We start from the raw sequence: 27,636 nt of genomic DNA on the forward strand, positions 1-27,636 counted from the left end.
CTTGCGGTACTGAGAGTGTCCCATCTGACAGGAATGCTCGCTTGGCTTCGATTGTCCCGGTCAGATTTGGGCAAGGCAACACTCTTGCAGAATGAGACACTTCTTGCAAAATGCCTGGTGACAGCTAAGTATGAAATCTGAGTGACTCATGTGGGCTGCCCACAGAAAGCACCACCCGGCATGTCTCAGAGCTGTTATTGACGGGAACTGTGTCACTGGTGTTTCTCAGTTTGGGAACCGGTGATGTCACACCACCACTGCATTTGGCCTGGACTGTGATGACACAGGCAAAACATCTCAAATATTTCTCAGTGGCCAATCGCATTTCAGCTTTCATCCAGTGACAACCTTGTGTGGACCCACTACTAACAATGAAGGAGTCAAGGCTTCATGGGTGGGACACGTATATACACCCATGCATGCATGCACACTTACACGGGTAGACATGCACGTGCGCGCACACGCACATTACCATGTCAATTACATATAGAGCTTGGGGCGGGTGCTGTTTTCTGATTGGTCAGTCAAGTCCCAAGCTGCTCTTTCTTTTGCATATCTACTGAAGCCCTAACCAATGGAGATGAAGCTTGAAGAATGCCAATGACATCACCATCACGGTGCAGTGAACAAATGCTGAGCGTGCAACAGCTTAGCTATGACAGGAGCTGTATTTAACCAGCCTACAAAGGAGCATCAGTTCAGGACAAGAAAAATCCTCTAATACAACGAACAAGAAACCTTCTCTAATTGCAGTGCGACCCCGGGAATTCTCCCGGGTGCCGCCAGTCTTCCAGGATTGCCAGGAGAGGTGCTAAACTGGGAGAGCATGACCTCTTTATCTTCCTTTCTACAAAGCGGGCAGCAGAGAGAGGATCCATGGAGCAGCTCTCTGGCTTTGGGTTGCTGGAGCAGATGTCAGCGAGCTCATTCAGTGCTGGGATTATCCTGATCTTTGAGCTCTGGAAAACAAAAGAAAAATTCTGATAATTCAGTCCAATGCACCTCACTCCTGCCCTGCAGCACCCTATTCCTGCCCGGCAATACCTCCTGCTATTTCAGTGCTGATACCCTCCCCCAACACACAGTCCTGGCCAATGTACCTGCTGCCCTGCAACACCTGCAATTCAAATGTCTACCAACCATGTCTACCAACCTTCAGAAAAAGACTTAAAACATGGCTGTTCAAGAAAGCCTTTCCGGACCCTTACTGATTCTCCTACTCTAAATACAACAAGACTGATCATCTTCCGTTAAACTAATATAGTCATTAACAACCACCGCAAAGTTCTACCTCTTGTTAAACTTCTATCTTCCTCTTCTTTTACTCCCAGTTAGAATCATCCCTGTTTTATTGTAACTTCTTCTTCTGAGCACTTGTTATAATTTATTATAATTTGTTATAAGTTGTAATGTATACATTCAAGTTATATTTATGTATTGCTCACCCCTTGTTTTATGTAAACCGACATGATACGAACTCCGTGAATGCCGGTATAGAAAAATCACAAATAAATAAATAAATAAATAAAATACCGAGAACCAGACATGTGGCTCTGACAGTACATCTCACGCTTGTCCGGCAGCACCCCTTGCTATCCCAATACCGAGCCACACACAGATCTAACATTGCACCTCTCTCTCGCTCAGTAGTTTCACAAAGACTGTTTCTGATTCTTCACCCCTGTCCCAGTCTCCCTTACCTTGGGGACTGCAGACTGCAGTATTACTCTGTTTGCAGGTTTCTGCAGAGTCCTGATTCTGTGCTTCTGGCTCCAGTTTATGGCTTGAGGATCTTCCTTCTACAGTCACCTCTGATCTCTTGGATTCTGTCAATGGAGGATCTTCCATGAGAGCATCCAGTCCTCTACAGACCAATTTCTCCTCATCTATAAATAGTGAAAACAGATTTAAATCAAGAGACAGGCAGGCTTCATCTCACAGGTAACCTTTTTTATTTTACTAATGCACCCCCATACTGCATGCCTCAAAAAATTGGGGTGCTATTTGTGTACTGAGACTCCCATATACAGCTCTATCAAGGCTCCTCACTCCTAATATTCTAGTATTGAGACCCACCCCCCCCCCCCCCCAGCTCTGCCAATGCACCTCACTCCTGCCCTGCTGCATCTCCTGCTATTCCAGTTCTGAGACCCCCATACCCAGCTCTGCCAATGCAACTCACTCCTACCCTGCTACACATCCTGCTATTCTAGTACAGAGACCCTCACACACAGCTCTGCCAATGCACCTCACTCCTACCCTGCAGCACTCCTGCTATTCCAGTACTGAGATCCCTGCACACAGCTCTGTTCATGCACCTCACTCCTGCCCTGCTACACTCCTGCTAGTCCAGTTCCAAGCCTCCCAATGTCAGCACTAGCACAATATTAAGACTTAGACATTTTTGTAGTGCAAACACAGTGTGTGATGCTATTTACCCAGGATCAGGGTCTAGTTTGCCCTGTAATTCGAGATGCAACATCCTGCCGATGCCTTGTAGATATGGCTGTGTGAATGCTCTGCTTTACCCGCGAGCCCCAAACTGCTGTATTTGTGGTGTCTGTGAACAGCTGGATGGTTTGATGCTGAAAATGCAATCTGTGCATTTGCAAAATAGAAGCAAATCACCCACTTACTGTGGCCTGGCACTGCCAAGAGCAGATACAGCTTCCTGATTACTAGCTGGCTGCCTGCAGCCCTCACCCCTGTGCTCTCACGAAGTGCTGCTGGAGTCCATATCATCATTATCTCACCGTGTGAGTTTCTGCCATGATCTTAGTGACTTCCCAGCTGGAACTAAGGCAGAGGCTCAGGGCTCTGCTGATGTTACACGCTGAAGCAGCTCGGGGTTGCAGTCCATACTGGCACTTGGCAAAATGGCACACATGCAGACACTGTGTCATCAGCTGGGGAGGCTTCCATGCATGGAGGAGTAGAGCCCTGGGGCAGGGGGCAGTCAAAGGACATCATGGGAAGAGCAGGGGAGCCCCAGGCATCACAAGCTGGATCATGAAGATGGTGCAATGGAACTCCCACCATGAGATAGAAGGGCTGCAGCAGCCTCTGGTTTATTTTCTTTAATTGTTCCACACGGTGGAACTCTCCAGCTGTTGTACATGGTATAAGAGGTAGGGAGTTTCATTCAATTGAGCAATCTGACAGGATGAGCGACCGTCCTAGCCTCCAAGCTGAACCCTTCAGCATCGAGGAACACCATAACTCTGCCACTCTGATGACTCCCACGAGGGCGAACAAGCTCTCAGAATGTGCCAGGATCTTCTGTGCTGTGCTGACAGCAGAGGTGCACAGACAGCCACGTTCACAACATGCACAAAATGAAATGCTCAGCGCTTCCTGGAAAGGGTGCTGGGTGCTTGGAGCAGCCTCACAGTCGAGGTGGTGAAGACAAAAACAGTGACAGAAATCAAGAAAGCCTGAAATAATCACAGCAAATCCCTAGGTGCGAAGAAGTGGGCAAAAACCTGACATCAACTGTGGTCTGTGGCACTGCAGCAGGAACGAAAGGTGGCAGAGACCGGCGTACTGCAGAGAAGTTTACTTGCCTCTCTGCAGTCAGATTCAAACACACACAAACACAGCTACAGAACATGCACACACACACATACACATGCTCACAGATACATGCACCACACATACACACACACACGCTCACAGATACATGCACCACACATAGACTCACACACACAAACACAGCTACAGAACATGCACACAAACACACACACATGCTCACAGATACATGCACCACACATACACACACACAAACACAGCTACAGAACATGCACACACACACATGCTCACTGATGCATGCACCACACATACACACACAAACACACCTACACAACATGCACACACACACATACACATGCTCACTGATACATGCACCACACATACACATGCACCACACATACACATGCACCACACATACACACACACACACACACATGCTCACTGATACATGCACCACTCATACACACACAAACACAGCTATAGAACATGCACACACACACACACACACATGCTCACTGATACATGCAACACACACACACAAACACAGCTACAGAACATGCACACACACACACACACACCTACAGAACATGCACACACACACACACACAAACACAGCTACAGAACATGCACACACACACATGCTCACAGATACATGCACCACACATACACACACACACAAACACAGCTACAGAACATGCACACACACACACACACACACACATGCTCACTGATACATGCACCACACATACACACACACACACACACACACACACAAACAAACACAGCTACAGAACATGCACACACACACATGCTCACTGATACATGCACCACACATACACACATACACACACAAACACAGCTACAGAACATGCACACACACACATGCTCACAGATACATGCACCACACATACACACACACACAAACACAGCTACAGAACATGCACACACACACACACACATGCTCACTGATACATGCACCACACATACACACTCACAAATACAGACACACCACACATAGACTCACACACATACACAAATACACCTACAGAACATGCACACATACACACGCACAAACACAGCTACAGAACATGCACACACACACACACATGCTCACTGATACATGCACCACACATATACATGCACCACACATACACACTCACAAATACAGACACACCACACATAGACTCACACACATACACAAACACACCTACAGAACATGCACACATACACATGCACCACACACACCACACATAGACTCACACACACACACATACCACACAGAGGAAAGGTGAAAAGAAGCAGCAGGTTGCGAGCTTTGGGTGGTGACACTGTGCTGACACGTCCCTGGTCCTCTCGTCTCTGCCCTCCCCTGCTGCTGAGGGTTGGGAGCAGGGTGTGAACGGCTCTGTCAGCACCTCTTCCCACAGGAGGGTGCTCCCTGCCAGTCTTGGGTTTAGGAGGCATTACACTCAGATTAGGAGAATTCATGGGCAGGACAATTTCACTCCTGTTCTCAAAGTAAGATGATTAGAAGGGAACATTGCAAAATGGTAATAAGTAAAGGTAGAGGCTACGAAAGGGTTTTCGTGCTGGTCCGTATTGTCCCTGGAAGGTAGAGACTCTGCCAGAGGCTTGGATATTTGTTGCCAGAGAATGTGGTTCGTGCAGTTAGTATAGCTGTGTTTAAAAAAGGATTGGATAAGTTCTTGGAGGAGAAGTCCATTACCTGCTATTAAGTTCACTTAGAGAATAGCCACTGCCATTAGCAATGGTTACATGGAATAGACTTAGTTTTTGGGTACTTGCCAGGTTCTCGTGGCCTGGATTGGCCACTGTTGGAAACAGGATGCTGGGCTTGATGGACCCTTGGTCTGACCCAGTATGGCATTTTCTTATGTTCTTATGTTCTTATAATACATTTTATTAAACGGACAAACAGGTGTGGAGCTTCCTGGAATCTTCAGCTCCAGGCTTCTGCATTTTTAAAGCATTTCTGGCTTCCTTTCTGAACACGTTCCAGCCTCCAGGCTTAGAAAGTCTCCCCTGGGATGGGTGACTAAAGGAGACCAGAAGCCACCGTGACCCTTAGATCTGGGGCTTGCAGTTTTTAATTCTCCACTAGGAAAAGCAGAAGCGCCAAAGATGAGAAGGGACCAGGCAGGAGGCAAAGGTCATGGACAGCTTTGGTTTTCAGGAACTCCTGTGCTGGTGCAATCATAGGTGAAAAGGACAGACAGACATGGATAGCCATACACAATCCAGAGACAGGAGCATGCAGACACTCTCTCTCCATGCGTCCTGTGTCAGGCTGGTGGCACAGGGGATCATTTGCCAGGGCCTGCCAGATCCCTGTTAGGATGCCAAATACCTTCTGATTTCCCGTCAGAATCAGTGGCAAAGGGAAGGGAGGCTGCCTGGTACGTGAGGCCATGAGGGTGAGGGGAGGGAAGGAGATGAGCTGTGAATATTTTTAGACTTCTCTAGGCTCAAAGGTGCTAGCTATATAACACTCCATATGTGCAGAAGATCGCCACAAGCGGGTGTCACAGAGATTGTCTCTCAGAAGAAGGGAGCCAGAAGGATGACACACAGATAGAGATACTAGGAGGGGCTTATTTAATAAAGACGTTGTGCACTGGCAGAGAATGGGGAGAAGTCCGTTTTGAATAAAGAGCCATGTCTTTGGTTCTGTAGCCTGCTGCACTGCTGACATTGTATGGGTAGAGACAGACAGACCTGCTGCGATTTCCTGCCTATAGCCTCTCTTGCTCACATTCCCCCACCTGGTAATACCACATTTCCCCCTGTCTCTTACCTATGTTAATGCCACTCTCTGGTTTGGACACCTCGCGGGTCTCTGGCATGTCCTCTGGCTCACATGAGCCCTCGGAGGTGTCCTCCTCACTCAGGTCAGAGTCGGGGTTCTCTTGGTCATCGTCAGGCAGGTTAGTGTCTGCCAGGGAGCTGATGGAGCGGAGATGGGACTGCACTATGCGCTGGACAGCTGCAAGGAGAAACAGTGTGAGACCTAAATCCCATTATTTAGCAAGTCTGGAGGGGAACCAGCACCCAAAGGGGCAGCACAGGCAACTCTGCAGGTACCAGGGATCACGGGGGAGCACAGTACAGACATCTCTGCGGGCACCGGGGATCACGGGGGAGCACAGTACAGACATCTCTGCGGGCACCGGGGATCACGGGGGAGCACGGTACAGGCATCTCTGCGGGCACCGGGGATCACGGGGGAGCACGGTACAGACATCTCTGCGGGCACCGGGGATCACGGGGGAACACGGTACAGGCATCTCTGCGGGCACCGGGGATCACGGGGGAGCACGGTACAGGCATCTCTGTGGGCACCGGGGATCACGGGGGAGCACGGTACAGGCATCTCTGCGGGCACCGGGGATCACGGGGGAGTCCAAGGTGGTGTCTGGTGCAGTAAAATATACTTTGGAACAAAAAAGCAAAGGAGACTCAGGAGTAAGATGAAAAGGAGCTGGGAAGCCAGCAGGTTGCAATTTTGAGGGCTGCAGCTCTCAGTGCTGCTGACTTCCCCTGTTCTGAGTTGTTACTTTACTTTAAACCCCTACCTAGGTCACTGGCCTGGAGGGCGCTCGGCAGGGCCAGGCGCTGACTGTAACCACTTTCAAGGCTGCAGGGAGTTGAGCGCTGGGGGAGGGGAGGTGCTGGCAGGTTGTCCTTTCCCGAGGCTTGCAATGTGCTTGCATTCTGCTGGTTTCCTGGGCTTGCACAGGGCCGCACCTCCCGTGCCCATCCTGGGCTCAGCAGCACAAAGGCGCCCTGTCAGCAGGCGGTCGAGAGCTGCTGCTTATCCGTGCAGCATGCAATGAGGGCTGTGATTGATATACCCAGGGCCTGCTGGCCAGGCTGGGCGCCACGCTGATTGCTTCATGGACACGGGCACAGTTTGTGATGGGGGCTCTGGTTGCTACCCACGCCAGCCTTATCTAGTAATCCTTGGGGAGGGTTCGAATGCATGCAAATCTATGGTCTGTGCGTCAGCGGTCAACCTTCCCCCTCCCTGGTGAAGTCTTCAACTAAAGGCAACTTTGCAAACCTCTGCAACATTAAAAACCAGGGTAATTTTCAAAGTCATTTATCTGGGCAAGGAGCCTCCCTCCAAACAGCTGAAAAGCAGGCCCGGGGCTCACAAGCCCTGCACTTGTAGCCACGGCGTTTATGTCAGGGGAGTAAACCAGTGCATGCACTCAGCCTTCTCAAATGCACCCGTGCCCTTTTATCCCACCACCCACACAAAGAGTTAGGGGCACCTTTAACACAGGAGCTTTGCCACTGCTAATTTTGAAAGCTGCATGGTTTACCCTGGTTCTGGCTGCAAACTACCCAGTTAAAAATGCCCACGTAGATTACAAACAATGCGGGCTACTCAGGAAAAAGATGGACTGACCCATCTATACTGCTAAGGATCTTGCCCAGCTGCCAGCTATACAGTGTGACTTCCTGTAGGATCAGGCAGTTTTACTGCAGGCAAAACTCACCTGGCTCCTGTAAATAATTTGTAGCAGACACACCAGTGTGCATGTACCAAGCAAGGGGTACCAAGGAGCAGGCATGGTGAGAGCAAGAGTGCACACTCAGAATGAAGCATAGGCTACATAGGCAACTATCTAGGGGGTCAGATTTTTAAGTCGCCACAGATCCAGGCCAAGGAGAAAGCTGCTTCTGCTTATCTTAGGGCCATATGCCAGCTAAGCTTCAAAGGGGCACCACTGTGGCACTCTGCCTATGGGTGCCCACATCTTGTATCCAGCTCTGAATCGAAGAGTTGGGCTGCTGAGGTTTACAGGAGGGGAAAGGTGCCAGTTCATGCCCCTGTGAAGTGAATGGCTTAGGACCAGCCTCAACCCTTCTCCTGCCATCAGCACCAACCATTTAGGGCTAAACCTGGAAAAGAGGAAAGCAGGGACCGTCAGTAATAGGAAGGCCAGTACAATACCTTTAAGGGAGGGTGGGTTGTAGCTGCAGGGGTTGGGTCTCTTGGTCTTGAGCAGGTGAGAGTCTCCCACAGCTCTCTGGAGAAGAGGAAAACATGGAGGGGGTTACTGACACCGCGACAGACTCTCCAGTATGTGGCAATGCTGAAGAACCTGCATTAATGTGGCAGGCAGCAAAACCCTGAGGAGTGGACGTAACACGCAGACATACAAACACATTCAGGCGTCTGAACACAGTGTCAGCACGTCCCAGCCCACTCAACCGTGAATGGAGAGATTTGGGACCTTGGACTGCAGCATAAGGCCAGAAGGGGGTCCGATACCCTGCACTTTGTGCACTAATCGGTCCCCTTTACCCAACTGTCAAACAAATGGCTGAGGTACTCCTGTCTCTTCAGGACACGCCGCCGTGTATGAAAAAATACCGTACTTTAGATGCAGATAAAATACCAGGATTCCTCTCACTCAGCTTCCCCCCATGGCCAGGACTGAAAACTGCGGGCTTCCAATCAAAAGCAGGACCTCCGAGTCAAGTTACTCTCTCTCTGCTGACTAAAGCTGTTTGAAGCTCATGAAGGTCATGGCCAAGGTTACGAGCAATCCCTGGTGAAAATGTGCAAAGCGGGATGGGGTGGAGGAAGGGGAAGAGCTGCGGGGCAGAATGGGGCCCCCCGTTTACAAAGCCCCCCCGAGTTTATCTGATTATCTGACCTCCAGTCACCCCCACCCCCAGCGTCACTGACCTGGCAAGGAGAAGATTCTTCTTCTGCAAGAGACAGAGAGAGTGTAAAAGTTAGTGTAACACAGAGCAGGCCCTGCCTTCCTGCCCCCCGTCCCTGGAAAAGTCCTCCCACACCAGTGCCCTGAAAGGAAGGAAAATGGAGCCGCAGGAAAAAGTATTCTTCAGAACTCATCTTAGGAAGGCGGGATCTCCTGTGTCCTGACTCACCAAGGCACTTCTCCCATTCCCTGACTCCGGGGAAAAGCCTGGAGGAATCAGGCTCTTAGTGTCTTGCTTGCATGCGTGCCCCCCCCATGTATTTGTTAACAGGGGGCTGCCTTTCCAAGTTTCAACATGGGATGTGGGTGCCTGCTCTGCGACTCCCCACTGAGCTCTCCTCAGTTTTCTGATTCGAAGCATTTTTACCATGCTTAGAGTTACTGCACGGAGAAAACAAACTGCAACGCGCAGTGTTCTTCCTGTAGCTGCTCTCAGTAGCTGCAGTTTCACTTTGATTTAGACTCCTAAGTGCAGTAAGGCCGATGCAATATCCACGCAGGAAGAACAGGCGCGAGTGACTGAGCGCCCGCTTTCCTAACGCGCGCCCACCCACCTCTCCCAGGTGCGCGATGCAGTAGGCAAATGAGCCACTGCATTAAAAAGGAGGCGCTAGGGGAAACTGTGCATCCTATTCAACTTTTTGGGCTCCTCAAAACTTAACGCCAGCTCCGGGGCTGACATTAATTTTTGAGCGTTAAAATGTGTGCATCAGGGACACGGTTATTTTTTTACATTGGGGGGTAATAGCTAATAGCCTCATCAACATGGCATTTACATGTGATGAATGCTATTGGCTACGCCCTGGTTGGGACGCGCATTTTGGACGTCCTGTTCCCCTTATTGCATCAGGGATTATGGACGCGCTTCCAAAACCTGAGGTCAAACGTGGGTTAACCTGTGTGCTAGCCTGAGCTCACAGTATTGCCTTGGTCTGAGAATTAGGCAGCCAGATCTGGGGGGGGGAGAGAGAATTCCCCCCCTCATGGCAACTAAATTGACTCACCTAGTGCTACTGGTCCGCTAAACTGAAGCGATGAAAACGTGGGTGGCTCCAGAGGTGATCCTGGCCACTTAGCTCTGACTTTCCTTGCTAGCCAGTGGCTACATTTTGCATAACAGAAACGACAGGTCGCTTAATTTTGACTACCTAGAGTTAGAAAACTTTTAAACTGCAACTTTATGCAGCTGTAAATAGCTCCCAAAGCTGATGATATCGCCTGTTTTCTGATGACCTTGGCCATGCAAAGAAATGCAGCCTGATCTTTACATTCTGCTTATTTTGTGCCTGGAGATGTGGAGCTTGGAATCACAGGGCAGCCTGGGGGAAGAGCTAAGGGTTTTCCATTTATACGCCCACGGAAGGGATTATTAATACATTTCAAATCATGTCTCCAACTTAAATGTAATCTGCCTTGTGCCCAGCTAAGGGAAAGGTGGGGTGTCAAATATTTATGCATTAAATACATCCATTCTTACAACTCTTAAAGCTCCAAACATCTTTAAGGAGCTTGGAGGTGTCATTCTGGCCTGGATGAATTGTTCGCATCACAAACCCACTTCACCCATCCCCGCTGGGGGAGTCTCACCTCTTCTCTCCCATCCCTGCCTGCTGGAAAAATCTGGAGAGCTGGCAAGTGTCTCACCTGGGGAGGAGGGATCTGATACGCGGAAGAGTGTAGCTGGAGTGGGTCTCCGACGCCGGATCTACACACAAGGGAAAAAGATCTCTGTGTTACTTATCTTAAGATGGCACAGTCCCTGGGGTCATTACAAAAGCTGAACATACAAAAAAAATCTAATTTGCACCTTCGCCTGCAAACTTCCCTTTTCAGCAGCTGGGCAGAAAATATCATTATTAGGGGCCAACTAATGTTTCAGGACCCCAGCTTTCAAGTCCTGGGATTTCCTGTTATCCTGCGCTGTCTCCCCTTGGAGTTCCCTGGAACCACTGTCAGACAGTCCTGCAGGCCATGAAAGCCCAATTCTCATCTCCCTACTAAAAGTGGCCAGAGACATCCGTCAATCTGTCACAGGATCTGCCCGGACGCTGGCTCTGAACAGCAGGGACCTGCACTTTAATAACCACCACTCCTCCTCTGAAGTTAATTCGGCATTCTTAGCTTTTTTGTTCTTTAAAAAAAAATAAGCATTTCTAAGGTGGTTTCCAAATCTCCCAATTGGATGCTGAGATGCATCTGTTTCCTTTCAAATGGGTGGTGGTGATGGGGGGGCATTTTGAACTATTTAATTGCCTTCAAGCATGGCTTTACCCTGGCTCCAGTCTAATGCGGTCAGAGCCAGGCGTGCCCAGCGTGGCCCTTGTCCCCGGCTATCGCCCTCAAGGTCACGCCAGCTTTGGGTAATCTCGTTACTAGGCCTGAAATGGACTTCCATCAGCTGATCCTCTGGCACTGCTTGCAGGAGACAGAATCAAGCAAGAAATCCCATGGCCCTATCCCCCTCCACCCATCTCCTCTCCCTAATCCAGCTTCCTATCCCCCACCTCTCTTTCTCCACCGTCCCCTTCTTCCTCCACCTTCTGTACCTGCCCACCCCTCCTTCACCATCCCATCCCTCCTCCACCTTCCTACCCACCTCCTTTACCTGCATACCCCTCCTCTCCCACCAATCCATTACTCTCCACCATCCCATCCCTCCTCTACTTTCCTGTCACTCTCCTCTACTTGCCTACCCCTCCTCCACCAATCCATCCCCCTTTTCTGCCTGCCTACTCCATTATTTCACCCCCCTTTCCTCCACTATTCCATCTCATTCCCCATCCACACCTTCCTATCCCCCTCCTCCACTATCCCAGTCTTCCTTCTCCACTTTCTTACCCCTTCCTCCATCATCCCTTCTCCTACATCAACCTATCTTGCCCACCATCTCCTCTCCCTAATCCAGCTTCCTATCTCCCTCCCCCACTACTTCACTTCTCCTCCTCCACCATCCCATTCTCCCTCCTTCACTTTCCTATCATTCTATCACCCTCTTCTTCCTCCTCCAATCCCCCTTCTGCACCTTCCTACCCCTCCTCATCCACCATATCATCTCCCTTATCCATCATCCCTCCCCTCCTCTACCATCCCATTCCTCTATCTCCACTTTCCTGTCTCTTTGCTCCACAATTCTGTCTTCCGACCATTTCCCTCTTCCAACTTCCTCCTCCTCCACCATTTAAAACAAATCAGAGAAAATTATTTTTCACACAACGCACAATTAAGCTCTGGAATTCATTGCCAGAGGATGTGGTTAAGGAAGTTAGTGTAGCTGGGTTTAAAAAAGGTTTGGTTAAGTTCCTGGAGAAGTCCATAAACTGCTATTAATCGATAGGGAATAGGCACTGATCCCTCCAGTCCTAGAGGTGACAGGCTCTGTATCCCTGCCCCCATCCCCTGATCCCTCCAGTCCTAGAGGTGACAGGCTCTGTATCCCTGCCCCCATCCCCTGATCCCTCCAGTCCTAGAGGTGACAGGCTCTGTATCCCTGCACCCATCCCCTGATCCCTCCAGTCCTGGAGGTGACAGGCTCTGTATCCCTGCCCCCCTCCCCTGATCCCTCCAGTCCTAGAGGTGACAGGCTCTGTATCCCTGCACCAGAGCCCTCCAGTCCTAGAGGTGACAGGCTCTGTATCCCTGCACCCATCCCCCGAGACCTCCAGTCCTAGAGGTGACAGGCTCTGTATCCCTGCCCCCCTCCCCTGATCCCTCCAGTCCTAGAGGTGACAGGCTCTGTATCCCTGCACCCATCCCCTGATCCCTCCAGTCCTGGAGGTGACAGGCTCTGTATCCCTGCACCCCTCCCCTGATCCCTCCAGTCCTAGAGGTGACAGGCTCTGTATCCCTGCACCAGAGCCCTCCAGTCCTAGAGGTGACAGGCTCTGTATCCCTGCACCCATCCCCCGAGACCTCCAGTCCTAGAGGTGACAGGCTCTGTATCCCTGCCCCCCTCCCCTGATCCCTCCAGTCCTAGAGGTGACAGGCTCTGTATCCCTGCTCCCATCCCCTGATCCCTCCAGTCCTAGAGGTGACAGGCTCTGTACCCCTGCCCCCCTCCCCTGATCCCTCCAGTCCTAGAGGTGACAGGCTCTGTATCCCTGCGTGCCCCTAGCGCCTCCTTAACAATGGGAGCCCTGCAAGTGTCGGCCGTCCCCTGGTTAGAAAAATGAACGCCAAATTTATTGGTGTCTGTTTTCCCTAAACGGCGCACAGCCAGGGTTCAGGAAATGACGCTTTTTAACTGCGCTTCCGTTTCCTGAACACGACTGCATTTTTTTTTTTTAAGATTTGTTTCTCCTACTTAATATCGCAACAGTATTAAGTAGGAGGATGTACAGAAAATCAGTTTTTTCTGCTTTTCTGCATAACGTTTGGAAGCGCTCAGCAATTAATTTCAGCGTTAATTTCTGAGCGCAAAAATGTGTGTCTTAGATACACATTTTTTTTTTTTTGGCATTCAGAGTGAATAGCTAATAACCTCACTCACATGCATTTGCATGTCATGAGCGCTATTAGTTTTGCTCCGCGTTGGATGTGCGTTGTGGAGGCGCTAATCCCTTTATTGCATAAGGGGAATAGGTAGGGCCTATACAACCCGCGTCCATTGCATCAGCCCCTTTGTGGTCTTTCATTCCCTTTCTATTCTTGGGCTATGTCCTGAGATTGGAAAGAGTTGCATCCCACCCCTCTCACATAACTGAGTGATTCCTGGCGACTGCTGCAGGAGAATCCGCTCCCCTTTGCCAGGAGAGAAGCAGGATCCTAGGAGGATGAGTCAGTCCCTGGAGCTGCAAGCTCCCTGCTCTATAAATAAAGGGTTAATTTCTCACATCCCACCTCCTCCAGTCCTGAAGGGAAGTCAAAATGCTGCAAGTCTGATGTCACAGACACCAAAGAATGGCTGGGGGCAGGAGGCAGCAGAAAGTTATTGCAGTGTATAAAAATGATGCGAGGTAACAGGGACGGGAGCTCAGCCAGCTCTACTGCTGGCAGACGCTGGGACCTGTGCACAAATGCTCCCTTGTCTCCTCTGAAAGTTGCATTTTAAGCTCTTCCTTGTAGGAGAAGGAAATCTTTGTTCAGAAAGGGTGTGACAAACAATTTATATTTGCGTAGGCAAGGTTATGAGGCCCAAGGTCCTTCTATTAATTAATATCCATGGGGCACCAGAGGATGGGCATAGGGGTACAGAGCCTGTCACCTCTAGGACTGGAGGGATCAGGGGATGGGAGCAGGGATACAGAGCCTGTCACCTCTAGGACTGGAGGGATCAGAGGATGGGAGCAGGGATACAGAGCCTGTCACCTCTAGGATTGGAGGGATCAGGGGAGGGGCGCAGGGATACAGAGCCTGTCACCTCTAGGACTGGAGGGATCAGGGGATGGGAGCAAGGGTACAGAGCCTGTCACCTCTAGGACTGGAGGGATCAGAGGATGGGAGCAGGGATACAGAGCCTGTCACCTCTAGGACTGGAGGGATCAGGGGATGGGCACAGGGATGCAGAGCCTGTCACCTCTAGGACTGGAGGGATCAGAGGATGGGAGCAGGGATACAGAGCCTGTCACCTCTAGGACTGGAGGGCTCAGGGAATGGGGGCAGGGATACAGAGCCTGTCACCTCTAGGACTGGAGGGCTCAGGGGATGGGCGCAGGGATACAGAGCCTGTCACCTCTAGGACTGGAGGGCTCAGGGGAGGGGCACAGGGATACAGAGCCTGTCACCTCTAGGACTGGAGGGCTCAGGGAATGGGGGCAGGGATACAGAGCCTGTCACCTCTAGGACTGGAGGGATCAGAGGATGGGAGCAGGGATACAGAGCCTGTCACCTCTAGGACTGGAGGGCTCAGGGAATGGGGGCAGGGATACAGAGCCTGTCACCTCTAGGACTGGAGGGCTCAGGGGATGGGGGCAGGGATACAGAGCCTGTCACCTCTAGGACTGGAGGGCTCAGGGAATGGGGGCAGGGATACAGAGCCTGTCACCTCTAGGACTGGAGGGATCAGAGGATGGGAGCAGGGATACAGAGCCTGTCACCTCTAGGACTGGAGGGATCAGAGGATGGGAGCAGGGATACAGAGCCTGTCACCTCTAGGACTGGAGGGATCAGGGGATGGGAGCAGGGATACAGAGCCTGTCACCTCTAGGATTGGAGGGATCAGGGGAGGGGCGCAGGGATACAGAGCCTGTCACCTCTAGCACTGGAGGGCTCAGGGGATGGGAGCAGGGATACAGAGCCTGTCACCTCTAGGACTGGAGGGCTCAGGGGAGGGGCACAGGGATACAGAGCCTGTCACCTCTAGGATTGGAGGGATCAGGGGAGGGGCGCAGGGATACAGAGCCTGTCACCTCTAGGACTGGAGGGCTCAGGGGAGGGGCACAGGGATACAGAGCCTGTCACCTCTAGGATTGGAGGGCTCAGGGGATGGGGCAGGGATACAGAGCCTGTCACCTCTAGGGCTGGAGGGCTCAGGTTATGGGTGCAGGGATACAGAGCCTGTCACCTCTAGGACTGGAGGGCTCAGGGAATGGGGGCAGGGATACAGAGCCTGTCACCTCTAGGACTGGAGGGATCAGGGAATGGGAGCAGGGGTACAGAGCCTGTCACCTCTAGGACTGGAAGGATCCGGGGATGGGGGCAGGAATACAGAGCCTGTCACCTCTAGGACTGGAGGGCTCTGGAGATGGGAGCAGGGATACAGAGCCTGTCACCTCTAGGACTGGAGGGCTCAGGGAATGGGGGTAGGGATCCAGAGCCTGTCACCTCTAGGACTGGAGGGATCAGGGGATGGGCGCAGGGATACAGAGCCTGTCACCTCTAGGACTGTAGGGATCAGGGGATGGGTGCAGGGATACAGAGCCTGTCACCTCTAGGACTGGAGGGCTCAGGGGATGGGAGCAGGGATACAGAGCCTGTCACCTCTAGGACTGGAGGGATCAGGGAATGGGAGCAGGAGTACAGAGCCTGTCACCTCTAGGACTGGAGGGCTCAGGGGATGGGAGCAGGGATACAGAGCCTGTCACCTCTAGGACTGGAGGTATCAGGGGATGGGGGCAGGGATACAGAGCCTGTCACCTCTAGGACTGGAGGGCTCAGGGGATGGGAGCAGGGATGCAGAGCCTGTCACCTCTAGGACTGGAGGTATCAGGGGATGGGGGCAGGGATACAGAGCCTGTCACCTCTAGGACTGGAGGTATCAGGGGATGGGGGCAGGGATACAGAGCCTGTCACCTCTAGGACTGGAGGGATCAGGGAATGGGAGCAGGGATGCAGAGCCTGTCACCTCTAGGACTGGAGGGCTCAGGGGATGGGAGCAAGGGTACAGAGCCTGTCACCTCCAGGACTGGAGGGATCAGGGGATGGGTGCAGGGATACAGAGCCTGTCACCTCTAGGACTGGAGGGATCAGGGGATGGGCGCAGGGATACAGAGCCTGTTACCTCTAGGACTGGAGGGCTCAGGGAAGGGGCGCAGGGATACAGAGCCTGTCACCTCTAGGACTGGAGGGCTCAGGGAATGGGGGTAGGGATCCAGAGCCTGTCACCTCTAGGACTGGAGGGATAGGGGATGGGCGCAGGGATACAGAGCCTGTCACCTCTAGGACTGTAGGGATCAGGAGATGGGAGCAGGGATACAGAGCCCGTCACCTCTAGGACTGGAGGGATCAGGGGATGGGCACAGGGATACAGAGCCTGTCACCTCTAGGACTGGAGGGATCAGGGGATGGGTGCAGGGATACAGAGCCTGTCACCTCTAGGACTGGAGGGCTCAGGGGATGGGAGCAGGGATACAGAGCCTGTCACCTCTAGGACTGGAGGTATCAGGGGATGGGGGCAGGGATACAGAGCCTGTCACCTCTAGGACTGGAGGGATCAGGGGATGGGCGCAGGGATACAGAGCCTGTCACCTCTAGGACTGTAGGGATCAGGAGATGGGAGCAGGGATACAGAGCCCGTCACCTCTAGGACTGGAGGGATCAGGGGATGGGCACAGGGATACAGAGCCTGTCACCTCTAGGACTGGAGGGATCAGGGGATGGGTGCAGGGATACAGAGCCTGTCACCTCTAGGACTGGAGGGCTCAGGGGATGGGAGCAGGGATACAGAGCCTGTCACCTCTAGGACTGGAGGTATCAGGGGATGGGGGCAGGGATACAGAGCCTGTCACCTCTAGGACTGGAGGTATCAGGGGACTGGGGCAGGGATACAGAGCCTGTCACCTCTAGGACTGGAGGGATCAGGGAATGGGAGCAGGGATGCAGAGCCTGTCACCTCTAGGACTGGAGGGCTCAGGGGATGGGAGCAAGGGTACAGAGCCTGTCACCTCTAGGACTGGAGGTATCAGGGGATGGGGGCAGGGATACAGAGCCTGTCACCTCTAGGACTGGAGGGCTCAGGGGATGGGAGCAAGGGTACAGAGCCTGTCACCTCTAGGACTGGAGGGATCAGGGGATGGGCGCAGGGATACAGAGCCTGTCACCTCTAGGACTGGAGGGCTCAGGGAAGGGGCGCAGGGATACAGAGCCTGTCACCTCTAGGACTAGGGGCTCTGGGGATGGGTGCAGGGATACAGAGCCTGTCACCTCTAGGACTGGAGGGATCAGGGAAGGGGCGCAGGGATACAGAGCCTGTCACCTCTAGGACTGGAGGGATCAGGGAATGGGAGCATGGATACAGAGCCTGTCACCTCTAGGACTGGAGGGCTCTGGGGAGGGGCGCAGGGATACAGAACCTGTCACCTCTAGGACTGGAGGGATCAGGGGATGGGAGCAGGGATGCAGAGCCTGTCACCTCTAGGACTGGAGGGCTCTGGGGATGGGAGCAGGGATACAGAGCCTGTCACCTCTAGGACTGGAGGGATCAGGGGATAGATGCAGGGATACAGAGCCTGTCACCTCTAGGACTGGAGGGATCAGGGGATGGGGGCAGGGATACAGAGCCTGTCACCTCTAGGACTGGAGGGATCAGGGGATGGGAGCAGGGATACAGAGCCTGTCACCTCTAGGACTGGAGGGCTCTGGGGATGGGAGCAGGGATACAGAGCCTGTCACCTCTAGGACTGGAGGGATCAGGGGATGGGAGCAGGGATACTGAGCCTGTCACCTCTAGGACTGGAGGGATCAGGGGATAGATGCAGGGATACTGAGCCTGTCACCTCTAGGACTGGAGGGATCAGGGGATGGGGGCAGGGATACAGAGCCTGTCACCTCTAGGACTGGAGGGATCAGGGGATGGGAGCAGGGATACAGAGCCTGTCACCTCTAGGACTGGAGGGCTCAGGGGATGGGGGCAGGGATACAGAGCCTGTCACCTCCAGGACTGGAGGGATCAGGGGATGGGAGCAGGGATACAGAGGCTGTCACCTCTAGGACTGGAGGGCTCAGGGGATAGGTGTAGGGATGCAGAGCTGTCACCTTTAGGACTGGAGGGATCAGGGGAGGGGTGTAGGGATACAGAGACTCATTCAAGGAGCAGGATGAGCCTAGCATAAAATTTGTGAGTGTGTGTATGTATCAGTTTGATGTACCCATTTATGAACTGGTATAACTAGTTAACTAGTGTAATTGATTTATTTTCCTCCAAAGTATCATATTTCAATGTGAGCACACAAAGTTTTGCAGATCTGTTCATTGCTGATTTAACTGAGAAGTGATTGCGGCCAGTTTCTGGTACCTGGAACCTGTTCCATTTTCTGGGCCATGGACTAATCATTAACCACTCACTAATAGTGAGTACACACTGTGGGTAGCACCACAAAGCCAAGGGCCTTCATCAGAGGATGCATGCTGACTTTCTGCACTGGTGAAACTGTTTGAAGTCTGTACATTTGAGTGAAAGCGACTCTGACGTGTCAGTGATATTAGTGAGCTCCTTCCTGGGGGTATCAGTGATATTGGTGTGCTCCCTCCTGGGATATAAATGATATTAGTGATCAACTCCTGGGGTATCAGTGATATTAGTAAGTTCCCCCCCTGGGGATATCAGTGTTATTAGGGTTCACCTCCTGGGGTATGAATGATATTGGTGTGCTCCCTCCTGGGATATTAGTGATATTAGGGTTCACCTCCTGGGGTATGAATGATATTGGTGTGCTCCCTCCTGGGATATTAGTGATATTAGGGTTCACCTCCTGGGGTATGAATGATATCGGTGTGCTCCCTCCTGGGATATTAGTGATATTAGGGTTCACCTCCTGGTGTATCAGTGATATCGGTGTGCTCCTTCCTGGGATATTAGTGATATTAGGGTTCACCTCCTGGGGTATCAGTGATATCGGTGTGCTCCCTCCTGGGATATTAGTGATATTAGGGTTCACCTCCTGGGGTATGAGTGATATCGGTGTGCTCCCTCCTGGGATATTAGTGATATCAGGGTTCACCTCCTGGGGTATGAATGATATCGGTGTGCTCCCTCCTGGGATATTAGTGATATTAGATTTCGCCTCCTGGGGTATCAGTGATATCGGTGTGCTCCCTCCTGGGATATTAGTGATATTAGGGTTCACCTCCTGGGGTATGAATCATATTGGTGTGCTCCCTCCTGGGATATTAGTGATATTAGGGTTCACGTCCTGGTGTATCAGTGATATTGGTGTGCTCCCTCCTGGGATATTAGTGATATTAGGGTTCACCTCCTGGTGTATCAGTGATATTGGTGTGCTCCCTCCTGGGATATTAGTGATATTGGGGTTCACCTCCTGGGGTATGAATGATATTGGTGTGCTCCCTCCTGGGACATTAGTGATATTAGGGTTCACCTCCTGGTGTATCAGTGATATTGGTGTGCTCCCTCCTGGGATATTATTGATATTAGGGTTCACCTCCTGGTGTATCAGTGATATTGGTGTGCTCCCTCCTGGGATATTAGTGATATTAGGGTTCACCTCCTGGTGTAACAGTGATATTGGTGTGCTCCCTCCTGGGATATTAGTGATATTAGGGTTCACCTCCTGGGGTATGAATGATATTGGTGTGCTCCCTCCTGGGATATTAGTGATATTAGGGTTCACCTCCTGGTGTATCAGTGATATTGGTGTGCTCCCTCCTGGGATATTAGTGATATTAGGGTTTGCCTCCTGGGGTATCAGTGATATCAGTGTGCTCCCTCCTGGGATATTAGTGAATGTTTTTCATGGTGGGGGGAATTGTTTAAAGGCTCTGTAAAATGTCTCACTATTAATGCAGGTGAGATATTCAATCACTGCAGGCCATAAAGCAAACATCCTAATTCTTATCCCGAGAGAAACCTGGCAGGAGCTGGTTAATTTTCCTTTAAGAATCTGAAAATGGGAGCAGGGGATTTCACTAATGAGATTAGGCCAGGAAAGAAGAGAAACAGGATGGGGGAGGGGGTCTAAAAACTGGGCAGGCTCCCCTCCCCTGCCTTCTTGGAAATCTTGGGATGCTTTTCCCATGAGTACATGCGTGACCATCTGGCCAAGAAAAGTTTGAAGTAAAAAATATCCCAAGTTTTAGGGACAGAAAGAGCAGACAGAGGTAGACAGAGACGTGGAGAGGACAGCGTGTCCTGGATCGTGGTCTCTGCTACATCCCGCCACGTACAAAGAGGAATTTGGAGGATGTGTGGGCGGGGGTTCGTTCTGCCCATGGATTTTCCTTCAGTTACGAGCAACAATTTCCCTTTGAAATGTGCCCAAGGAGAAGGAACCCGCAGAGACGTGCAGCTGCTTTTCACGTGGACACAGAGATCTGAAAAAGCAAAACTCCACGGGTAGCTGCACCCCCCCCCTTTGGAATGCTGCCAAGAAAAGGCGGGTAAAAGTAAGCGTGCTGGTTGCCAACGCTCCTGTGTTTACCCACATACCGGATGGGCAAGTTTCAAAGATCCTTTTATCGGGGTAAATGACCTTATGATATCCTTAGAAAGATGTGAGCATGGTGGTATAACACACAGCCTTATCACCAGTGTGCCCAGTCCAGTGTCATTACCAAAAACATTTCTAAATGGTACCAGAGTCCACATCTACAGCCACTGACCAGGCTCACCATACAGCAACCATGAGAACAGCTCATGGACCCGTTATAGGAACCCAAGAGAGCAGCCCATGAACCCATTACAGGAACCCAAGAGAACAGACCATGGACCCATTACAGAAGCCCAAGAGAGCAGTGCATGGAGCTATTACAGGTACACAAGAGAGCAGCATTAGGACCCATTACAGGAACACAAGAGAGCAGTCCATGGACCCTTTATAGGAACCCAAGACAGCAGTGCATGGAACCATTATAGGAACCCAAGAGAGCAGCATTATGATCCTTTAGAGGAACCTAAGAGAGCAGCCCATGGAACCAATACAGGAACCCAAAAAAGCAGCATACGGACCTATTACAGGAAAACAAGAGCGCTATGCAAGGAACAGTTATAGGAAACCAAGACAGCAGCCCATGGACCCATTACAGAAACCCAAGAGAACAGATCATGGACCCATTACAGAAACCCAAGAGAGCAGCACTAGGACCCATTTCAGGAACACAAGAGAGCAGCCCATGGACCCATTACAGGAATCCAAGAGAACAGACCTTAGAACCATTACAGAAGCCCAAGAGAGCAGTGCATGGAACTATTACAGGAACCCAAGAGAGCAGCCCATGGTCCCATTACAAGAACCAAAGAGAGCAGCATTATGATCCTTTAGAGGAACCTAAGAGAGCAGCCCATGGAACCAATACAGGAACCCAAAAAAGCAGCATACGGACCTATTACAGGAAAACAAGAGCGCTATGCAAGGACCAGTTATAGGAAACCAAGACAGCAGCCCATGGAGCCATTACAGGAACCCAAAAAAGCAGCCCAGAGACCTATTACAGGAAACCAACAGAGTAATACAAGGGCCTGTTACAGGAACCCAAGAGAGCAGCACATGGTCCTGTTACAAGAACTCAAGAGAGCAGCACTTGGACCCTTTATAGGAACCCAACAAAGTAGCACATGGAGCCATTGCAAGAAATGAAGAGAACAGCATATGGATCTGTTTGAGGAACCCAAGAGAGCTATTCAGGGCCCCATTACAGGAACCCAAGAGAGCAGCCCATAGAACCATTTCAGGAACACAAGAGAACAGCTCATGGACCCATTACAAGAACCCAAGAGAGCAGCTCATGGACCCATTACAGGAACCCAAGAGAGCAGCCCATAGAACCATTTCAGGAACACAAGAGAACAGCTCATGGACCCATTACAAGAACCCAAGAGAGCAGTATTAGGACCATTACAGGAACCCAAGAGTTCAGCATATGGTCCTGTTACAAGAACTCAAGAGAGTAGCACATGGACCCTTTATAGGAACCCAACAAAGCAGCACATGGAGCCATTGTAAGAAATGAAGAGAACAGCATATGGATCTGTTTGAGGAACCCAAGAGAGCTATGCAGGGCCCTATTACAGGAACCCAAGAGAGCAGCCCATAGAACCATTTCAGGAACACAAGAGAACAGCTCATAGACCCATTATAGGAACTCAAGAGAACAGACCATGGACCCATTACAGAAACCCAAGAGAGCAATCCATGGACCCATTTCAGGAACTCAAGAGAGCAGCCCATGGACCCATTACAAGAACCCAAGAGAGCAGTATTAGGACCCATTACAGGAACCCAAAAAAAGCAGTATACGGATCCATTACAGGAAAACAAGAAAGCTATATAAGGCCTGTTACAGGAACACAAAAAAGCAGCTCACGGACCCATTACAGGAACCCAAGAGAGCAGCTCATGGACCCGTTTCAGGAAACCAGGAGAGCAGCTAGTGGACCCATTACAGGAACCCGAGAGAGCAGTTCATGGACCTATTACAAGAACCCAAGAGAGCAGCATTAGGATCCATTACAGGAACCCGAGAGCATTCCATAGAACCATTACAGGAATCAAAAAAAGCAGCATACGGACATATTACAGGTAAACAAGACAGCAATGTAAGTACCTGTTACAGGAACCCAAAGAGAGCAGCATATATTGACCCATTGCAAGAAATGAAGAGAACAGCATATGGATCTGTTTGAGGAACCCAAGAGAGCTATGCAGGGCCCTATTACAGGAACCCAAGAGAGCAGCCCATAGAACCATTTCAGGAACACAAGAGAACAGCTCATAGACCCATTATAGGAACTCAAGAGAACAGACCATGGACCCATTACAGAAACCCAAGAGAGCAATCCATGGACCCATTTCAGGAACTCAAGAGAGCAGCCCATGGACCCATTACAAGAACCCAAGAGAGCAGTATTAGGACCCATTACAGGAACCCAAAAAAAGCAGTATACGGATCCATTACAGGAAAACAAGAAAGCTATATAAGGCCTGTTACAGGAACACAAAAAAGCAGCTCACGGACCCATTACAGGAACCCAAGAGAGCAGCTCATGGACCCGTTTCAGGAAACCAGGAGAGCAGCTAGTGGACCCATTACAGGAACCCGAGAGAGCAGTTCATGGACCTATTACAAGAACCCAAGAGAGCAGCATTAGGATCCATTACAGGAACCCGAGAGCATTCCATAGAACCATTACAGGAATCAAAAAAAGCAGCATACGGACATATTACAGGTAAACAAGACAGCAATGTAAGGACCTGTTACAGGAACCCAAAGAGAGCAGCATATATTGACCCATTGCAAGAAATGAAGAGAACAGCATATGGATCTGTTTGAGGAACCCAAGAGAGCTATGCAGGGCCCCATTACAGGAACCCAAAGAGAGCAGCATACGGATCCATTACAGGAAAACAAGAGCGCAATACAAGGACCCGTTACAGGAACCCAACAGAGCAGCACACTGACCCATTACAAAAACTCATGAGCCAACTGACAGATTTTTCGGCATTCCAGTAATTAGTAAATTGCACAAAATATCATACCTGGAAGCCACCAGAGAAAGAAGCCAGGTACTACATCATTCATGTGTCACGCATGGCATGCATGTAACATATTTGTGTGTGCATTAAGCTTCATTATGTGAATCTATCAACTCAAAAAAGGTACTGAAAACCTACAAAAGTAAAATCACAGCTTTCTTTTACCGCAATCACAGCTCCTTCTCCTATCACTCACCCCCTTCTGAGGCACCCTCAGCCTCCTTCCTCAATCTACTCCCCACCCCCTCTCCAGTTTCCCTCTCCCACCTGCCGTCTCCCCAGAGGTTCCCTGTGCCATCTGCCCCTCTGCCTCCTTTCTGCCCCCTCCTGGATCAGGGAGACTTTTGAGAGGTTTTAATCCCGAGATGGGGATGTTTCTTGCTCACCATCTCCACTGCTCGGGGATCCAGCTGGCTGGGGGGAGCTGGTGTGGCAAACTGGATCTTCTTCCTATCCTTGGACTCCATCCTCTCGTTCTCTCCCTGGACCTTCTGCTGAGATCTTCCAGCTTCTCAGGACCACATTTGTTGGAAGGAGACAGACGCGGGCTCCTTGCCTTCCTCTCCCACACAGCGCTGGGGGCTTTGCCTCTGGTCCCTAAGCCTGGGGCTCTGCACACTGGACCGAGCAGGAAGTCCTAGCTGAGCTTTGGCAGGCACTGATTCAGATTGCTGGCGCCTCTCCTACTGGCAGGAGGGAGTCCTTTGCTAGGTAGGAAAGAGAAGCAGAGAGGGGAGGAGGGGAAAGGAGGGAGGGAAGAGAGGAGAGGAGCAGGGGATCTCCTGCTGCCTCACTGAATTATTCATTCAGTCCAACCAGGGGAGCAAGTTCGGTTAATGGAGCTCCGGAGTGCAGCAAATACCAAGGTTTCCAGGATCACCTTTAGTCCCCCACATGAAGTTCAGAGCTGGCGGGTGGCTTTCTCTGCACACTCTGCCTCCAGCTTGGCAGTAGATTGATGTGTGCAGCTCTCTCTGTTGAAACAGATTTTACAAAATAATAATTACTTTGTCACTTTTTCCTTTCTGCCAGTAAAGGTAGCAGAATGTGAATATGGCAAAATATGTTTGCAAGTGAAAGAGCAGAGATGTATGTGGCGTGAGTATATCAGTGAATGACTTCCACTCACCGGGGGCTTCAGGGTCATTCCCCCTGACCCCATCCCCCACACATCAGAGGCTTCGGGGTCAGTCCCCCTGACCCCATCCCCCACACGTCAGAGGCTTCGGGGTCAGTCCCCCTGACCCCATCCCCCACACGTCAGAGGCTTCGGGGTCAGTCCCCCTGACCCCATCCTCCCACGTCGGAGGCTTCGGGGTCAGTTTCCCTGACCCCATCCCCCACACGGAGGCTTCGGGATCAGTCCCCCTGACCCCATCCCCCCACGTCGGAGGCTTCGGGGTCAGTTCCCCTGACCCCATCCCCTACACGTCAGAGGCTTTGGGTCAATCCCCCTGACCCCATCCCCCACACGTCAGAGGCTTCGGGATCAATCCCCCTGACCCCATCCCCCCACGTTGGAGGCTTCGGGGTCAGTCCCCTTGCCCCATCCCCCACTAATCAGATGCTTTGGGGTCAACCCCCGTGACCCCATCCCCTACACGTCAGGGATTTCGGGGTCAGTCTCCTCCGGTTTCAGGGCCTAGGGTGAGACTTGTCTCTAAAGTATCAGAGACGGGTGCCAGAGCTGCTGAGGTCCCGAGGAGGTCATTAGTGTTGGCCAGGAATTGTTTGCAGTCATTGCTGTTCCCTGGAAGCAGGATCACCGATCTGACATGTTGGGGGGAAGCAGATTCCTCCCTGAGTGATAGGAAGGGGGTGGGCAGCAGCCACATTCTGCTTTCAGTATCAAAGGAAGGAAAGAGAACATATTTCCAAAAGCACAAAAAGCTCAGATAAAGACAGGAGAGGGGAAGAAGTAACATCTAATAACTGTTCCTTTAACAAACATATTTCAGGCAAACCTACTATTCCAGTACTGAGATCCCCCCCCCCCCCCCACACACACACACACAGCCCTGCCAATGCACCTCACTCCTGCCCTGCTGCATCCCCTGCTATTCCTGTACTGAGACCCCCACACACAGTTCTCCAATGCCCCTCACTCCTGCCCTGCACCACCTCCTACTATTCCTGTCCTGAGACCTCACACACAGCTCTGCCAATGCCCCTCACTCCTGCCCTGCACCACCTCCTACTATTCCAGTACTGAGACCCTCACACAGCTCTGCTATTGCATCTCCCTCTTCCCAATACTATGTTGGTATTTCCTGACTTTGGTATTTAATGTGGGCATTGTTACTAAGCAACACATTTGCAGGAACAAATTACTTCAACTTTGTAAGTTTTTCCCTTTGCAGATGAGGGAGAAGATGAATCTTTGGAGTTGGTTTAAGGTTGTGGTGAGTACAAGAGGGGCAGCTGAATCCTAACCACAGGTCAATCAAAGAGTAGTATGGGAAGTAGCTGTGGGAGAGTGGCAACCTGCTCCCTCTGAGCTACAAGAGGGCGCTGTAGCCTGTGCCAGAGAAATCAGAGCCAATGCTGGCCATGAACAGGGGCGGAAAGGCCTATCGGGGGATCGGGCATTCCCCGGTGGGCCGGTCGCTCTAGTCACGTGGTCTGCCGAGCGCGGCCGTGACAGAGCTGCGCTCGGCAGACCACGTGGTATCTCCTGGGCCGGCCGGGGCAGCGAATCCCCGGGCCGGTCGTCATCGGGAATCCGCCCCTGGCCATGAAGCATTCCTACCAGCACAAAACCATCACTTAAATGGGAACGTTACAGCCTAGAAGGGCAAAGCATTTGGCTGCACTCTCTCTATACTTCCAGGAACAGAGGGGGGCATGCACTTGCCCCCTTGGCTCTCACGCAGGGACAGGACAGTGTACTAATCCCACCCCATTCCCTGCATCGCCACTTGTGCAGTTGAGGTGCAGAGGGGATTTCCATCTCGCTTTGCAGGCTGGTTCAGGGCTGCTGTGGTCTGAGTGGGAGGAGGTAAGCTCCTTCTTTCTCAGGTTGATATTCCTCACCTCTCTCCCAGCTGGGAATTAAAGAGCCCAGGGTTGGGTGGAACGACTGTTCCTGGCTTTGCGCTTCTTTTTATAGCAGCATGGTCTCTTTTTTTTTTTTTAAACAAGATGTATCTTTATGTTTTATTTCCCCATTTAAATTTAATTTTAAAAGGGATTTACTTGTATGAACCCCAGTTTTATGCGGGAAATGGCTTTTTGAAAAGTGTCTGGGGAGAGGGGGTTTGTGTTCATAAAAAAATGTACAAAAGCTGTTTCAGGTACATTTTTACGCAGACTACAAGACATTTGGGGGGGGGGGGGTGTGAAACAGAACCTCCGCGCACACGTGGAAACTTGCCCCTGCTTCCGAGTGGCTGAAGCTTGGTGCGCGTGCGTGGGAGCCTGTTCCGCACCCGGCCCCGCGTGCTCAAAGCTGCTTTACATGCCTAAAGCCACTGAAAACTCTGGCTGGA

At 51.3% G+C, this 27,636-nt stretch overlaps 1 protein-coding gene across 1 annotated transcript; it reads right to left on the minus strand.

The window, feature by feature from the left end:
* Positions 1 to 649: 649 nt before the first annotated feature.
* PPP1R1B (protein phosphatase 1 regulatory inhibitor subunit 1B) lies at positions 650 to 24,852 on the minus strand. Its single transcript, XM_029573783.1, has 7 exons — positions 24,535 to 24,852; positions 10,932 to 10,992; positions 9,251 to 9,273; positions 8,510 to 8,585; positions 6,344 to 6,532; positions 1,701 to 1,886; positions 650 to 959 (listed from the first exon to the last, which is right to left on the minus strand). Exons 1-7 carry the CDS (start codon positions 24,613 to 24,615, stop codon positions 925 to 927), a joined length of 651 nt encoding a protein of 216 aa, XP_029429643.1. The 5' UTR covers positions 24,616 to 24,852; the 3' UTR covers positions 650 to 924.
* Positions 24,853 to 27,636: the final 2,784 nt, after the last annotated feature.

Source organism: Rhinatrema bivittatum, chromosome 12 (assembly GCF_901001135.1).
Source record: "Rhinatrema bivittatum chromosome 12, aRhiBiv1.1, whole genome shotgun sequence".
NCBI lineage: Eukaryota > Metazoa > Chordata > Amphibia > Gymnophiona > Rhinatrematidae > Rhinatrema > Rhinatrema bivittatum.

Excerpts from the sequence above, each read along its gene's own strand:
- PPP1R1B (XM_029573783.1), bottom strand. The coding sequence starts at position 24,615 with ATGGAGTCCAAGGATAGGAAGAAGATCCAGTTTGCCACACCAGCTCCC. Across the intron at positions 9,274-10,931 it reads ATCAGATCCCTCCTCCCCAG|AAGAAGAATCTTCTCCTTGC; the intron begins GTGAGACACTTG and ends TGTCTCTTGCAG. Across the intron at positions 8,586-9,250 it reads AAGAATCTTCTCCTTGCCAG|AGAGCTGTGGGAGACTCTCA; the intron begins GTCAGTGACGCT and ends CCTCTTCTCCAG.